At 37.0% G+C, this 15,676-nt stretch overlaps 1 protein-coding gene across 2 annotated transcripts; it reads right to left on the bottom strand.

Moving 5' to 3' along the window:
- Nucleotides 1-1,389: 1,389 nt before the first annotated feature.
- On the bottom strand, nucleotides 1,390-15,269 carry LOC132119354 (transcription factor Sp2-like). 2 transcript variants are annotated; one of them, XM_059529221.1, is made up of 8 exons: nucleotides 15,193-15,269; nucleotides 13,972-14,048; nucleotides 11,881-12,633; nucleotides 5,179-5,397; nucleotides 4,780-5,065; nucleotides 4,431-4,617; nucleotides 3,325-3,518; nucleotides 1,390-3,237 (listed from the first exon to the last, which is right to left on the bottom strand). In XM_059529221.1, exons 1-8 carry the CDS (start codon nucleotides 15,197-15,199, stop codon nucleotides 3,137-3,139), a joined length of 1,824 nt encoding a protein of 607 aa, XP_059385204.1. In that variant the 5' UTR covers nucleotides 15,200-15,269; the 3' UTR covers nucleotides 1,390-3,136. The 2 variants fall into 2 exon arrangements, with proteins under 2 accessions (XP_059385204.1, XP_059385205.1); XM_059529222.1 differs by lacking the exon at nucleotides 15,193-15,269 and having other exon boundaries at nucleotides 13,972-15,185.
- Between the last annotated feature and the right edge of the window lie 407 nt (nucleotides 15,270-15,676).

The following is a 15,676-nucleotide window of genomic DNA, read 5'->3' as shown; positions in this document are numbered from 1 at the left end:
CAACGTCTATTTCAGGGAAGGCCTTGTTTATTTCAGCAGGACAATGCAAAACCACATACTGCAGCTATAACAACAGCATGGCTTCGTCGTAGAAGAGTCCGGGTGCTAACCTGGCCTGCCTGCAGTCCAGATCTTTCACCTATAGAGAACATTTGGCGCATCATTAAACGAAAAATACGTCAAAGACGACCACGAACTCTTCAGCAGCTGGAAATCTATATAAGGCAAGAATGGGACCAAATTCCAACAGCAAAACTCCAGCAACTCATAGCCTCAATGCCCAGACGTCTTCAAACTGTTTTGAAAAGAAAAGGAGATGCTACACCATGGTAAACATGCCCCGTCCCAACTATTTTGAGACCTGTAGCAGAAATCAAAATTGAAATGAGCTCATTTTGTGCATAAAATTGTAAACTTTCTCAGTTTAAACATTTGCTATGTTATCTATGTTCTATTGTGAATAAAATATTGGCTCATGTGATTTGAAAGTCTTTTAGTTTTCATTTTATTAAAATTTAAAAAACGTCCCAACTTTTCCGGAATTCGGGTTGTATATCATAATGACAAATATATATTATACCATAATGCCAAAGAGATTTTGGTAATTTATGTGGCCTTTTCAAGTACACAAAACACAATTTTTTTTTTTTTTTAGGATTTCTTATATATTCCCCTGGTTCTTCAAAGAAAAAGTCCTATTTTAAGTCATCTTCAGGCCCCCCTGGGTTTGCTAAGGCCTTAAGTTATACTGACATTTAAATAGATCTTTTTAAACAATATCTGATTTTTACCTATTAAGTGTTTGATCCTACTTGCATCTAGATATACTTTTAAGTCACTTAATTTTTATAATTTAATACAAGTGTCTGACTAACAGCAGTCAGCTGGGATTTACAAAAGAACTGAATTATATTCATATCCATGACACGTTTTTTTTTTCTCCTCAGTATACACAGAAAGAAATTGGTGAAACATTTTTTACTCAGAAAAAAACCCTACCAAGTAATGCATTGAAGGAAAACAAAATTTAAACTATTAAGTTTTAAATTATATTTTCTTAAAAAAAAAATTAAAAAAAACCTCCAATAATCTTTGTTCTATACACAATCTCCATGCACTTTTACTTTATCCCAATGTAAGCTATAGCAGCAAAGAAAGAATTATGAACTTTATGTGTTGTGAAAATGGTTAAGAGTTAGTCTGCACTTGTCAAAAGTACCGGTCTATTGATGGCAAATTTAATTTAAATTTATCACACCCAAGGTTTAACTTGGGGAACTTGATCAGGTCACCTCCTGAGGTTGGTACAGTAGTCATGACAAAGTCGTGTGGGTTTGGACATGAGAGTGAGTGAATGCTGAAAGAACGGATTTCATTCAGAAACGGAGAAACACTCAGTCTGTAATGCTTTATTAGGTGAGTGAGCGGTGGTCTGACTGTAGAAAAAGATAGCAAGTTCTCTGGTCTAAGCTCCGCAATACAAGTTATACAAACACAGGGTTACATACCGATTTTCAAAGTCGGGGCTCTTTAAATGTGGGGTTTTTATCAAGGCGAGCTAAAGAACTTTTATTTTGTAAAATCAGATGTAGGTACACGAACCAGAAAATTAAATGATCCACTCAGTGAAAACCCTGAATTTGGTCAGTGCACATAAATTGACATTTCTTTACACTTTATAAGTTAAAAAATAACAATAAAAGGAAAAATAAAGCAGGTCTACAAATGCATTTCCCTGGAAAAAGACTCTTTAAATATGGGGTGCTGCAGACTAAGGCAACTTTTAGTCAATAAAAAGGGTAATCTATTATTATTACATATTACAGGAATGAAACTATACAATGCTGCTTTTTTTCCTTCTCATTTACACTGTACACAGTCCACAGATTTCATGTTTGGCAACAATAGCCAATACACATTTGTGTAACAATTGTCCTACATTTTACACCCAAATACAACAGTATGAACTCAGACACTATACAAACATACATAAGCACAGATTTCTTTTCTTCTTAAGGCCTCTTTTAGAGAGCTTGGACAAAAGCTTAGATCAACTTAAATGGAATGACTGAATTGAACGAACCATTAAACCCATCAGCATGTAGCCGGTTTACATGTTCCGTAAACGAAATCAAACATTTCTGATGGTATAATGGAACCACAATCACATTTTCATCACATTGTGTCCTATTTTGCGAGATATTTTTTTCCTGCTTTACATGAGAACATAAACATGAGTTTGTATCTACATTTTTGAATGGATACATTTGCAGTCTTTAAATAAAGACACATCCTGCATACATTCAATGCAATTTAAGCTTTTTATTTTTATAAATTAATTCCTTATTTTATGTGTCGATTAACCTTTCAACAGGTAGCAAGTCCCAACATATTTACTCTCTTGTTTCTCGCCTCTATACAAGACATGATTGTCTAATATGGACATGCACGTAAAAGCCAAAATATCATTTTCCAAAACCTCTACTAATATTAAAAACAATCAACCAAAGTCATACAAAAGTTCAAGCTTAAGTTTACAATTCCAAAAAATCATTTAACAACTGAATATAATTTAACTGGGTCAAAGAGTTTGTCCAAAGCGTCACTTTTGTATTCAATTTTGCCATAATATGTACAAATGTATGTTTGTATGTAAGAAAACAAACATTTACGCAAAAAAAAGCCAGGAAACACTGTCCACTAGCTGCTACACTTCATGTGAGGGGCTTGGTTTAGCTAAAACAACCAAAAACATATACATAAACAAAAATGTAAATAATGAGGGAAATTAACCTCTTTTTTTGGTTGAAGCGTCTGTTTCTGCTGAGACAGACATCTTTTCGACTCCGTATACCAGAGGTATCAAGTCAAGACACAACTGGCATCCATGTCCTTCATGAATCTCAGTTGAGGGCCACATTTTACGGCCAGCCAGCCTTCCTCTGTTGATGAGGGTGAGTAAAAATGTGGACAGTTTACCCTGAAACGGCTGGTCAAAACAGGTGACTTTCCCAGCCCATATTGTACATTTGAAGGCAGGTTGACCTCTGTTTCCTCCCATCCTTCAAGCCCCGGGAACAGCGTTTTTCTTTCTCATCTCCTCTCAAAGGTCTTGAAACGCCGTGATAAACGATGTTCACAGGCTCTTTGTGTTGATGTGTGTTTTGTAATGCTTCGTGAGGTGGTCACTGCGCATGAAACGTTTCTGACACTTACTGCACTCAAAACGCTTGTCTCCTGAAAACCGACCAAAAATGAGGTGAATTTAATTAAAGATGCATCACATTTGTATTAAGTGCATGTGTATATCTGGAGCTTGCATACCTGTGTGTGTCCTGGCATGTCGTTGCAGTTCGTCACTGCGTGTGAACCGTTTTCCGCAGAAGACCCAGCTGCACACAAAGGGTCTCTCTCCCGTGTGCAGTCGGACATGTGCCCGCAGCAGGGAAGTCTTTCGAAAGGTCTTTTCACAGCCTGCTATGTGACAGATGTGTTTTCTTTTCCCCACTTCTCCCGGCCTACAGCACGCAAGAATGTAAAAGTGATTTCTGACACTCTTTCCTTTAACCTTTAATCAATATTGATATTTATCAGAAAAAATAAATCCATGATATAAAAAAAGAAAAACATTTGAACAGCCTACTAGTCTTGTCTAGTCTACAGTCTTATTTGACAAAACTAAAAATGCAATGTTTTGTTGCAAATTGTTATTTTCAACTGATGACATTTCAAAAGATCCACACGACTCCAGTCTAAGCAAAAAGCTGAAAGCAGCACGTCTGAAAGAAATAAAATCATAAAATCAATATCTTCAAACCGTTGCTTCCAGCTTAAATACCATAATAAGTCCATAACGACACTTCCTCCAGTGAGAAATATGCACAGATCAAGCACCGCTTACAAGTGAAAACAGTCCTAAAAATATGTCAATGGATTCTGATGCAAGAGGACAGAAAAAGCCTTATTAATTATTATAGATTATGGACTCGTGTTTTGGCAAGAAGTGATGGTCTATAGTTAAAATGCCTGATTTGCTTTCTACAAACGTGCAGCTTTTCACTTCATGAGATGTTAACTGATGGACTGGAGTCGTGTGGATTACTTTGATGTTAATGTTTTTATCAGCTGTTTGGAGTCTCATTCTGATGGCACCCATCCATTGCTGAGCAAGTGATGTAATGATACATTTCTCCAAAGCTGTTCTGAAGAAGAAAAAGTCTTCTATATCTTGGATGGCCAGAGGGTGAGCACTTTTCAGCAAATGTACAGTTTCAGAACTATTCTTTAAATGGTAAGAAATGAACATTGCAAAAAATGATATGGGGTACAAAAATATTGTGACAATATTTTGGGCATATCGCCCAGACCTATTTTACACTAAACAAACAAAAACAACAAAAAAACGTTAGATTTAAAACGAACTTTCCAACCTCTTCTCTGCGTCTTTGCAGTTCGGACAGGTGCAGGCCATACGGCGTTTTTTCTCTCCTGGCTGACTCTGCAGCTCCAGTGCGAGTGTCTGTGTCTGTTCCACCTGCATGGTCTGTGTCTGTGTCTGCACACCGCCCAGCTGCAGACCTGTACCTGGAACCGTCTGCACTGTGAGATGCTGCTGGCCTAAAAGACACGAACACACATCAAACAAAATGCCACCAAGATCATGTTAACATCATTCACAATGCACCACTCCAACTCTTTGAAAGAATTAAGTAACAAATCAATTCTAAGTTGTATTTTCGCTTCTGTTTGTGAAAACGAAGCACTCACTCACTCACTCACCCCCAGCGTTGGTGATTGTTACAGGAACACCCTGCACCTGGACACCATTAATACTGATGGTCTGAACTGCCTGAGCAGCAGAAGCTAGCTGGGCTGCATTCAGTGTTATGAGACCCCCTCCAGCTGGGGCAATTTTAGGGAGAGTCCTTTCTTTCCGTGTTCCTGATTGAGCCTTTTTAGAGACCACCGCAGGTGTGGGGGTGGTGGTGGGTGTTGTTGGTGTGGTTACAGTTGTCTCCTGTATCTGTACAGCTTGCCATTCACCTGAGGCCGTTTTAAACAGCAACTGGGATAACAGAGCACATGCATGACATCTTTAGATAATTAATGATTTTTCTTTTTAAATGAAGCAAAATTAAACAGGATTAAACCATTAAAAAAGGCTGTTTCCTGATGTACCTGTGTGGGTTCTGAGGGGGACACCTGCACACTGGGCGTGACTGTCTGTCTCTGTGGTACAGGGGGAAGTGTGGCAGAGGCAGCCTGTACCACTTTTAGAGCCTGCGGGGGGATCTGAACGACCTGCTGATCTGATTTCTGCTGAACCAACTGCACCTGCTGCAACACGGCAGGCTGATTCCCTCCTGGACTCTGCACTATCAGGAGATTATTTCCTGCCTGGTTCAGGAAGACATTATTAGGAACATACACAATCAACAAAAACAGCTGCCCGCATACTTGCAGGGTAAATTTTATAAAAACATCATTATCCACAAAAAATAAATTAAAACCCCAAGTCCTTTTAATAAACGTTTTATTTGCATTGTGACTACTGGCAAACATATTTTGCATTTACATTTACAGATAACATTTTATCTGAGATTTTTTTTCTCATCATTACATCCCCATACTTTTAATTATGATCACTAGCGGTCGACCAATATATCAGCACAGCCGATATTTGGAATTTTATTAATATCCGCACCGGCCGACAAGTCTTTCCGTGTGGCCAATCTTTTTCAAAATGGAACTATGACACCATATCGTGCACTTATGCTTCCTCTTTAAGACAAGCCACTCAGATGTGAAGCCAGCACTTACAGAGAGTAAAATTACCAATCGTTATTCACTTTCTAACGTGACGCTACGTTGTGTTCCATACAAAATTACAGCAAGTCTTATTCAAATATATTGTGAGATATCAAATCCACAGCCCAGCACCATCTCCGATGGGAGACACAGATTTGATTAGAGGTCAAACAATGTATCGGTTTTGCCAATTAATCTGCACAAATAGTTGATTGCTGGAAAAAGATTGACTCGTGAATGAGTCTATGTTTCGTTCATTATCTTGTTTGGCCTCGGTGTTCATCTTCAGTTCTCTCTTCACAGCAGTTCAGTCAGTGTACTGTTTGAGTAAATGAATTACTCCGGGATATTGGTTTGTTTGAACTCCGAGGGAGTGTCAGCCACATTAAAAAAGTTAACAGCTTAAGTCATTTGTGGATTAATGCGTATTGGAGACACGAACCATTTAAAACGATTCAGTTCGATTTGGTGAACTGTTTCAAAAAGATCCGGTTACATCGAATGATTCGTTCGCAAACCGGATATCACAGACTGCTTTGTTTTGAACTCTCTCACAACAGACACGGAAGAGAAGACAATGCTGAATAAAGTCGTAGTTTTTGCTATTTTTGGACCAAAATGTATTTTCGATGCTTCAAAATAATCCTAACTGACCCTCTGATGTCAGGTGGACTATTTTGATGATGTTTTTCTTACCTTTCTGGACTTGGACAGTATACCGTACACACAGTTTCAATGGATTTTTGGGTGAACTAACCCTTTAAATCGGTTAACCGACCATCGATCAACAGCCTTAATTGATTGCATCTCTTATCGACAATTAATTGATCATCGATTATTTTGATTATTTTATTGATCATTAAGATTATTTTGACTTATGTCTGTTCTAGTGACATGTTACAACTTTTTAATAGAGATGTTCCGATACCCTTTTTCTTTTCCCGATTCCGATACCTAGGCTCAGGGTATCGGCCGTTACCGAGTACTGATCCAATACCTAGGTGTATATCTGTATATACAGCTGTATATACTACTAGCCCTGTGTAAATTGCTAGAATTATTTTATGGTGTGCTTCAGACTTATCCCTTAATAAAACATGAACAATTCATGGTGAACTACTGTATTTATTACAGTTTTTATTATCTGACATGAATTTGACAGTAATATTTATTTTCTTAAGCGAAAGAGAACTTCAAATCCAGCCAAAAATCCAACACCGCAAACTAATTTTTTCATTTTGTATTTTAGTTTTACAATATAACTGTGTAAAAAACTGCAACAAGTAAGTCTAGGAGTATAAAAAATGATATATTAATCAGATAATCTCTTTACAACAAAACAAGTAAAAAACAAGCAACCGTCTAGGCATAATTGTTATTATTAATAGAGACCTATTATTATTACTACATAGAGACATAGCTAAATCTACTGTAGGCTATAACAGTAGCTTAATATATTGTCAATTTACTCACGTTAAGCTGAACATTTATTTTGATGGGTTGCCATGAAGATCTTTGAGTGTCTGTGTTTATGATATGACAGTTTTCTCAAATGAAACGGTAAATTCTCATGAAGTGACGGTTTATGCGTTCATGTCCTCATATAGTGACACACGGCAGAGACTACAAAACAGCGAGCTGCCGCGCATCTGCACCCGTCACCCACAGAGATGTAGAATTTGCAGGAGTAATATTTAAATATTATTTTGCAGTTTAATATTTACAGAAACTAGTATATATTCGGCTACAGTCTGGAGCCCTGCGCTTAGACTAAAACGGAAGTGACTGAACGCAGCTTTGTGTACTAGAGCTGAAACAACTAATCGATTTAATCGATTAAAATCGATTATTAAAATAGTTGTCAACTAATTTAGTCATCGATTAGTTGCTAAACAACTTTTATTTGCCGTAAGCGGCTCATTTTGTGCATATTTTAAATCTGCGATGACCAAAGTGTGGCAGTAATGAGCCACCGCAGGTTTAATTCAGCCAGTACAGCAGAAGTAGCGAATAGCCAATAGCTGGCCTCATTTTATGTCACGTGCTTCCCGAACTGCGTCTGCAGCATTCAGCGAGATGGTGGAGACAAACGGCAGTGGAGTAAGCTTGAGAAAGAAAAAGAAAAAAGCGGAAGATAAAACTAATCGAACGAAGTCATCCAAAGTGTGGGAGAACTTTACTTTGAGCCTTAAAAAAAGAAGAGTAACATGTAAACTCTGCACTAATGAACCGTTTAAGACTTTTATTTGTGCGGATTCTCCAGTACAATGTTGTTTGCAAATGTTTATTCGTAAAAAAAGCTATTAACATTGCTTATTAACAGTTAACATTTAAAGATTTACAAACATTTTCTGTGATCAGTTTGTAGTTTACCAGTTCATAATTCAGTCTTGCAGCCTAATTATGACTGAATGAGAGAGGTAAATGTTTAAATGTATTTGAAGTGCACTTTTTTTCGAAGTATTCACTGCTCTTTTTCACATAGCAGGTTTTTTGTGTGTGTCAATTTTTTTTTTTCCTGGACAACCTTCTGATGGATTTTACTTTAAAATGTGAGTTCCATTCAGGTTTCATGCCACTGGCACTTTATTCGAAGGATTGTTTACAATTTCACAGCATAAGCTATAAAGCTGTTTCCCAGGTATAAGCTGTGTGTTTACAGGAAAAAATAATAAAATGCAATGTACTGCAAATCTATTCTGTTTTATTCTTATTCTTCGTGAAAATATTTTCTGAAAGATTCCTTAAGCTTTGTTCGGGATGTTAAACTACTTTAGGAGCCCTAAGGACTGCCATGGTGAAAACATTATTTGAAATCTTGTGAAATTTGCTAGAGTATGGGTCAGTGTTTTGATTGCAGAAGAGTTTGACAAAGGATTACTAATGCATAATAAAACAAAACTCCAGGTATACTTTTGATGAGGATATGACAATGCAAAATGGTTAAAATCTCTAAAAGTCTATGTTGAATGATAAAGACCCTTTGTTAATAATTTAATTGGAAAAAATGGGCAAAACTAAAATATAAGTACATAAAGATTAATCGATTATCAAAATAATCGTTAGTTGCAGCCCTAGCGTGTACGGAATATACTCGGGAGTCGGTAACTTACTACCGGTACCACAGAGACGCTGGTATCATCACATTTTTAAATTTTCAGCACCGACTTGGTAGTGAAGTGCCAGTACTTGTGGCATCCCTAGTCGCCGTTTTACTGTCTGGTTGGTCCAGTATGAAATACTACTAAACAGCGGACATACTGCTAACCACTGATCTATAATATAGAAGCGGCTTCACTGTCTGTTGGCGGTTTAGAACGCGATGAGCGATCCAGTCATATATAGATCAGTGCTGCTAACGCCTTTTCATTTCTTCTTCGCTGCTCTAAACAGGGGTTGCTTTTGGCAACACAGCACAACTTCCTCTGTTTGCAATACATTCTGAGCAGTGAAGAAGAACCGTACACTGGTTAGGCAATAACAGCGGTCATAACTAGGTCTTGTTTAAAGAAAATGGTATCGAATCGGTATATGGGTTCATGTACTCGCCGATGCCAGAATTTGTTGTGGTATCGGTGATATTTCCGATACTAGTATCGGAATCGGAACAACTCTACTTTTTAATAAAGCTCTAATTGGTTTTCTTCTGGAAATATGTTTCAAATTCACACAGAATGCATTTATGACTGTAAAGCATGTCTGCGTGTGTCAAAATCGTGAATAAAATCAAAATTGCAAAATTGATCAAAGAAATTGCGATAGGTTTTTTTGGCCATATCGCACAGCCCTACTGAGAATATCCGCTGTCATTATACAGTACAAGAGTGGCCTCTAGAAACAGAAATAACAGCTAGAGCCGGTATTTTGTAATGTGATATATCACGGTAATGAATATGCACGATATTATTATGCAGCCCTTACCTCGGAAACCCTATAAATAAAGCAGCCGCTACTTTCTAAAACGTATTTAAATAGATTTAAATATCCATTCAGATTTTGTAGATTTGCTATGATGTTCATCACAGCGCCAAATACTTAAATATTTAGACTTAACAGGCAATTTATTTTCAAACTTTTATTTACATTTTAATCTGGACTACAACATGCCCTAGATATTGTTTGAAAGCGTTTTGATTATTTATTGTTCACTTCACATTAGTGCTTCATTAGTTATTTCATTAGTAAACATAAACTGCCAATAAAAAATTATTCTGAACATTCATTAATCTTAGGTATTCCAATATTTAATAACACATTAAAATTAAAAGTTGCAATTTTATTCTTTAATGAGCTAACATGAACTAAGACTTGCATTTTTTAACAAAGATGACAAGTAGCAAAATCTGTAGCAAATGTAGCTAGTGCTCATTGTGAATGTTGATGCATTACTAAGGTTAACTAATGAGGTCTTATTGTAAACTGATACCTATTGGTCATAGTATTTTGCACTTTAATCTGTGTAAAACATTTAACTTTATATATTTTTCTGTATTGCCTAATTGTATTTAAATGTTCAGTCATTTTTGTTATAAGAAAAATGTTATTAAACCTGTTATACTGTATTATGGCCACTGAATTTCAATACCGTGATAATACCGCATAGCATACCGTGATGAAAGCATTAGCAATTAATTGCAACATTGAAAATTTGACACCGGCATATCCCTACAGACAGCCCTTGCAGTTTGTTTTAACACGTGAAACTGCGCGCAGCACAGAGCTGGACACTTCAGATGAGGGTTTAAAACTGACAACCAAACGTGTGAACACAGTTTACTGCATGTTTTCATATCATTATAAAGTAATTCATTTGTTGACTAAATGCTGCATTAGTGGAGAAAGATCAGCAGTATGTTTGCTATTAAGGCTGAGAGAACATGAACATTAACAGCACCTCAAATGTTAAAACAATGTGACCATAAGTGTGACGTGACATTCAGCCAAGTATGGTGACCCATACTCAGAAAAAGGTTTCACTAAACCTTGTTCATTTAAGGGTTACCTCTGTTTTTTACATTTTAATTGTATAGGTTTTATATATATTATAAAGTATAAAAATATATATTATATAATAAGAAATATATATTTAGGTTTCAATAAATATTTATGCATAATAAATGTTCATTTAGTTTCACCAATTTTCTGCATTTCTCATTTACTGTAATTACATGAATTATATCGGCCAGATTGATTTCTCAAAAGCGACATCAGCCATTAAAGGGTACATAACATACACACAGTTTCACCTAATCTCATGTTAATCTTGAGTACCTATAGAGAAGTACTGCATCCTTCATATCTCCAAAAAGTCTTTAGTTTTATCATATTTATAAAAGAAAAATACAGCTTTCCGATTCTCTCCAGAAAAAGCCGAGCTCCTGGAGGCGTGCCATCACTGAAATTACGAGAACACACAAAGCTACACTCTAAAAGTAAACTAAAACTGAAATGAAAACACATTACTTAAATAGACAAATCATCAAAAACACACAAATATAATAAACGTTTTTTTTTCTCTTTTTCTTCTAAAGATTTTTTAATAAAAACTACAATAGTAAATAAATAATACTAAATGAGCAATGAATATAATGCAATATTCTTTTAATTATCATCAAATATGAATGATTATTAAGATTTAATAATAGTATTTAAATTATTTAATAAAAAAATTTATTTAAACCTAACAAAAAAACAAATATGGTGTATATATACTATGTAATTCTTTTTTTTTCTTTTTGCATTTCATTAATGCTGAGAATGAATTGTCTTGCACTAAGGATGAAATGTACCTAGCTATCACATATAATAATGTCACGATCCAAAAAATCATAAATATAGCATATTTTTCAGCAAAATATAATTTCTTAATATGATTTAATTTTTAGTTGAATAAGACCGGCTTTGTGCAAACTTGTGCAACAAAAACACTCTTGATTTTCCCTTGAGACACATGCCAACATAGAACAGTTTAAAAAATAAAGGTCATTTTGAAATCACAAAAAAATCACAATTTTAAGTTAAAGCACTTGAGGTTTTTAGGAAGCCAAAGCAGAATTACAAAAACGCACATACCTGAATAATGTTGTCGGCTGTGGTCTCTATTAGTAAGGCTTCAACCTGTTCAGCTACATGTGGCGGTGAGGCCGGCTGAGGGGCCGGGGTGGGCGGGGCTATAGCCACTTGTCTCTTCCTCCCCCTCTTGCCCTTCACCGGAGCAGCAGCAGTCTCTGTTAAAACCTGCGCTCCTCCCACCTCACTAGTAGTAACATTTAGTGGGAGCGTAAGTCCACTAGGGAGCCGTACAACGTTAGCATTTACACTGGCATTATTCTGCCGCCGCTTTTGAGAGGATGGCTTGATCATCACCCTCTTCTGCTGGAGGGTCGGTGTCGGGGCCAGAGGGGGCGGGGCAGCCTGAACTGTGACAGGTGAGGTGATGATGGCTTGATTGGTTCCAGGGATGATCTGGATCTGTCCTCCCTGAGGCATCATTTGAATGGTCTGAGAGCCCTGGAATTGAGGAATCACTTGGTACTGGATGTTGGCAGTGGATGTGCCTGCTGGACGTGAAGGGCTCTGAATAGTGAAGACAATAGGGCTGGCCCCTGACGAACCGAGTCCCGCGGGCAGCTGGATAACATTTCCTTTGGCTGAGAGGAACCCAAAGTTTTTGGGTGGAGCTGGGGCAATAGGGGCGGGCTTGATGGGGTGCAGACGGCGTGTGGTTGGCTGAGACGGTGGAGTGCTGACCGGGGCCTGGGCAGCCGGAGGCCCAATCTTACTGCAGGTAGCTGCCAGAAGTGCCAGCGGGGAGGGCTGGGAATCCTACATGAGAGAGTGTTGATACACAATTACCAGCAGCAGGCTGAGTACAACAAAAGACATAAAACTGGCACAGCTATTTAAGGATATTGCTCTCTGGGACAGCTGTCAAATATATTGAAGGATGATATACACTACATGACTTTTCAAATCTGAATTTTAAAACACTAGGCATCTTATACAATTGATGAGTCTGTAAAAGGTTACAGAGAACAACTGAGCATCATATACTAAACGATCACACATTACCAGACTTTCTGAAGTCTGGTCATTCTGAACACATCAAACTTACGCAGAAGCTTGTGCCTTGCTGCTCAGAACTGTTCTCAAATTGCCTTAACATGTCCATCGATTGGATGGTTTTATAGTCTGAAGCTTAAAAAAAAATCTGTGTCTGTGGCCATCATATACCACACGTTTTTCTGCTAAATCTGTCAACTCAAATGTGCAGACTGACTGTTAACTTGTCCAGACTGTAAAACTGTAGTGAAGAAGAGAAAAGTTCAGTGTAGGATTTACTTTCAAACTATTTTCACTCAGGAACTGATATTAAAGTTCACAAATAGAAAAACTGAAATTCTTGTTTTATTTACAACTCTGAAAAATCTTTTCACACAATAGCTAAATATTTGACTGTAGAAAGCAGCAACTGACCAACCAGAATAACACTTTCTAAACAAAATTATAATAATAATAATGTTTTACATTTAAACAATATTTGCTGTCATTTAACTCTTACTTGAAACCAATAAAAATAACTTAAAATAACTAATAATTTAAGTACAATGTAAAATGTATTATTATTATTTTTTAATGAATACCTATTTTTATGTTATGATGCCTACATTCACTTTTAACATTTCTTACACAATCAAAAATGATTTATGCATTTACCTTTTGCACTTTACTCAGGTCCAGGGAGCATAAACAATCATAACTTAATACATTTCAACTAAACTGCATTGCATCTGATGAATAACTTCTAATTCATGAGTTAAAACAAAAACATTTCATTTTGAACGTTTTGACTGTCACACTAAAGAAATAAATAAAATAGCTAATTAACTTTTTGATTAAGTGTGAATCACTATTGTGTTTTTAATAAATGTTATGGCTTTTTTATGCTAATTTACCAGCATGATGCAAGATATTTTTTGTCCCTCAATATTTCAGAGACATTTTTATTACAATATGTCATAATATAAAAACATATAATTTGAGAATAAGCAGTAATGGTCATTTTGACAATAACTGTAAATAGTTATTGGTTTATTGGTTAACATTTTCATAACAGTGCACACCTAAAACATAGTTCAAGAATACAGACTGAAGGGGCCTTACTTGAGAAGTGTTGGTGGAGGGCTGAAGATATTCACTGGGGCTGACTGCGACAGTGGTGGCCATACTGTCCTTTTGATCTGCGAGAAGAAGGTGAATCTTTTTATGCAAAGAAAACACCAGAACTCTCCAACTGTGATTTCCATTGGGGAATGAAAAAATGCAGCAGGAGTTCTTTGCACTACTGAAGGCAAATTAATTCAGTGCTTCGACTGCACACGCCTGCGGTGTCCTTATTTTCCAAAGCACCACAGCATTGTGATTAATGTATGCATAGAAACTGAAAATACTGAAGAAATCAAATGAACTGATAATAATAAATAAACAATCAATAACATGAATGGCATGCACTATCACTTATGACATTGTAGCTAAGGAGGCGACACCTGTAATAAACCACTCTAGTGTGTATACATCTATATGGTAAACACCCAGCTCTGTCCTCACATGTACTCAGATCCCAACCCAAATAAATACTTGATGTTGTGGTGGCTGATATTTGGCTGTCAAAACTAACAAAGTTAACGGTTTATCCACATTTACTGGAATGGGATCAAAATCATAGTAAGTCTTAAGAAATGACACCACAGTGATCTTAATGCTATATTTAACGGATTTCCCAACTTTGCTACATAAAGGACTTGCTCTCATTACAAGCTAATCAGACTGAAAATCAGGACACAAGCACTGATAACCAAGCCTTGGGTGTTTACAGAGACATTCGTGCTTGAAGGGGAGAAATCATGTTTTTATGCCAAAAGAATGCAGTTTGGTTAAAGCTGCAGCCTGAAACCAGCGGCTAACGTTAACAGGCTAAACGTCAGATACCTGCAAGTGGTTGAGATATGCAAATGAAATTCATTAAAATATCGATTTAACCTGACTTTATATGTTTTAATCAGCCGCCTACATGTTTACATGTCTTTCTACGAGCGTGGCTAAAGGGTAATTCTGTCCGCAGGCAGACACAGTCGAGTGCGCTGATGGAGGAGGAAACTGCTGGCTTAGCATGCTAAAGTGCTAACTAGCCAGATAAACTCTTCGCTGCGGAAAAGAACCGCGATTCCGGAAGTGTGCATTTGGTAGAACCGACGTGCTACGCGTAATTTTTAAAACCCGTGCGTGCTAGCTACGATATGAAATATATATCGGTTAATTCGCTCGAGAAAATGTTTAAGAAAGTAACATAATAATATAAACACCAACGTTATAATTCCTACCCACCGCTCATGACGACATTCACTATCCGTGAAGCCTCGAGAAGCCCACACTAGAGACCGCCCCACCAGCGCCCTCTGGCCAATCCGGTGACCTGTCAATCAGCTCGAGCTCGCAGTCCTGGCCAATCACAGTACAGCATTTGTCTGATAGACGTTTATTCCGGCTAATGAGGTAAGGTAGCATTTCTTTGACAGTTGAAGGATATATTTTTGGCCAATAGATTGTCGAGTTTTCAGGAGGAAGGCGGGCGTTACTGTGACCCAGTCAAAATAATAAGCCGAGCCAATACTACGCAGGCTTGAATTTCACTGACGTTGAGGTCGCCCAGTTAGAAATGGGTAATGCTGCATATCAATAAAAAGTAATTGACAGTTGTTTCGATCGATCAATCTGCTTGCACTTTGTTATTTCTCAGGTGTCTTCTGAAAATCTGAAACTGAAAAAACTGAAACTGTTTTCTGAGATGCCTGGGGTGCAAACCAAACCA

The sequence above is a fragment of the Carassius carassius genome, chromosome 38 (assembly GCF_963082965.1).
Source record: "Carassius carassius chromosome 38, fCarCar2.1, whole genome shotgun sequence".
Lineage (NCBI taxonomy): Eukaryota > Metazoa > Chordata > Actinopteri > Cypriniformes > Cyprinidae > Carassius > Carassius carassius.
The sequence above is the reverse complement of the archived record's forward strand: the minus strand, read 5'-3'. Positions and strand labels throughout refer to the sequence as shown.

Bases quoted from the DNA above. Each gene is read 5' to 3' on its own strand.
- LOC132119354 (XM_059529221.1), bottom strand. The intron at 5,066-5,178 runs GTACATCAGGAA...CTGTTATCCCAG, and splicing joins CCCCCTCAGAACCCACACAG to TTGCTGTTTAAAACGGCCTC. The intron at 3,238-3,324 runs GTATGCAAGCTC...GTCGGTTTTCAG, and splicing joins ACATGCCAGGACACACACAG to GAGACAAGCGTTTTGAGTGC.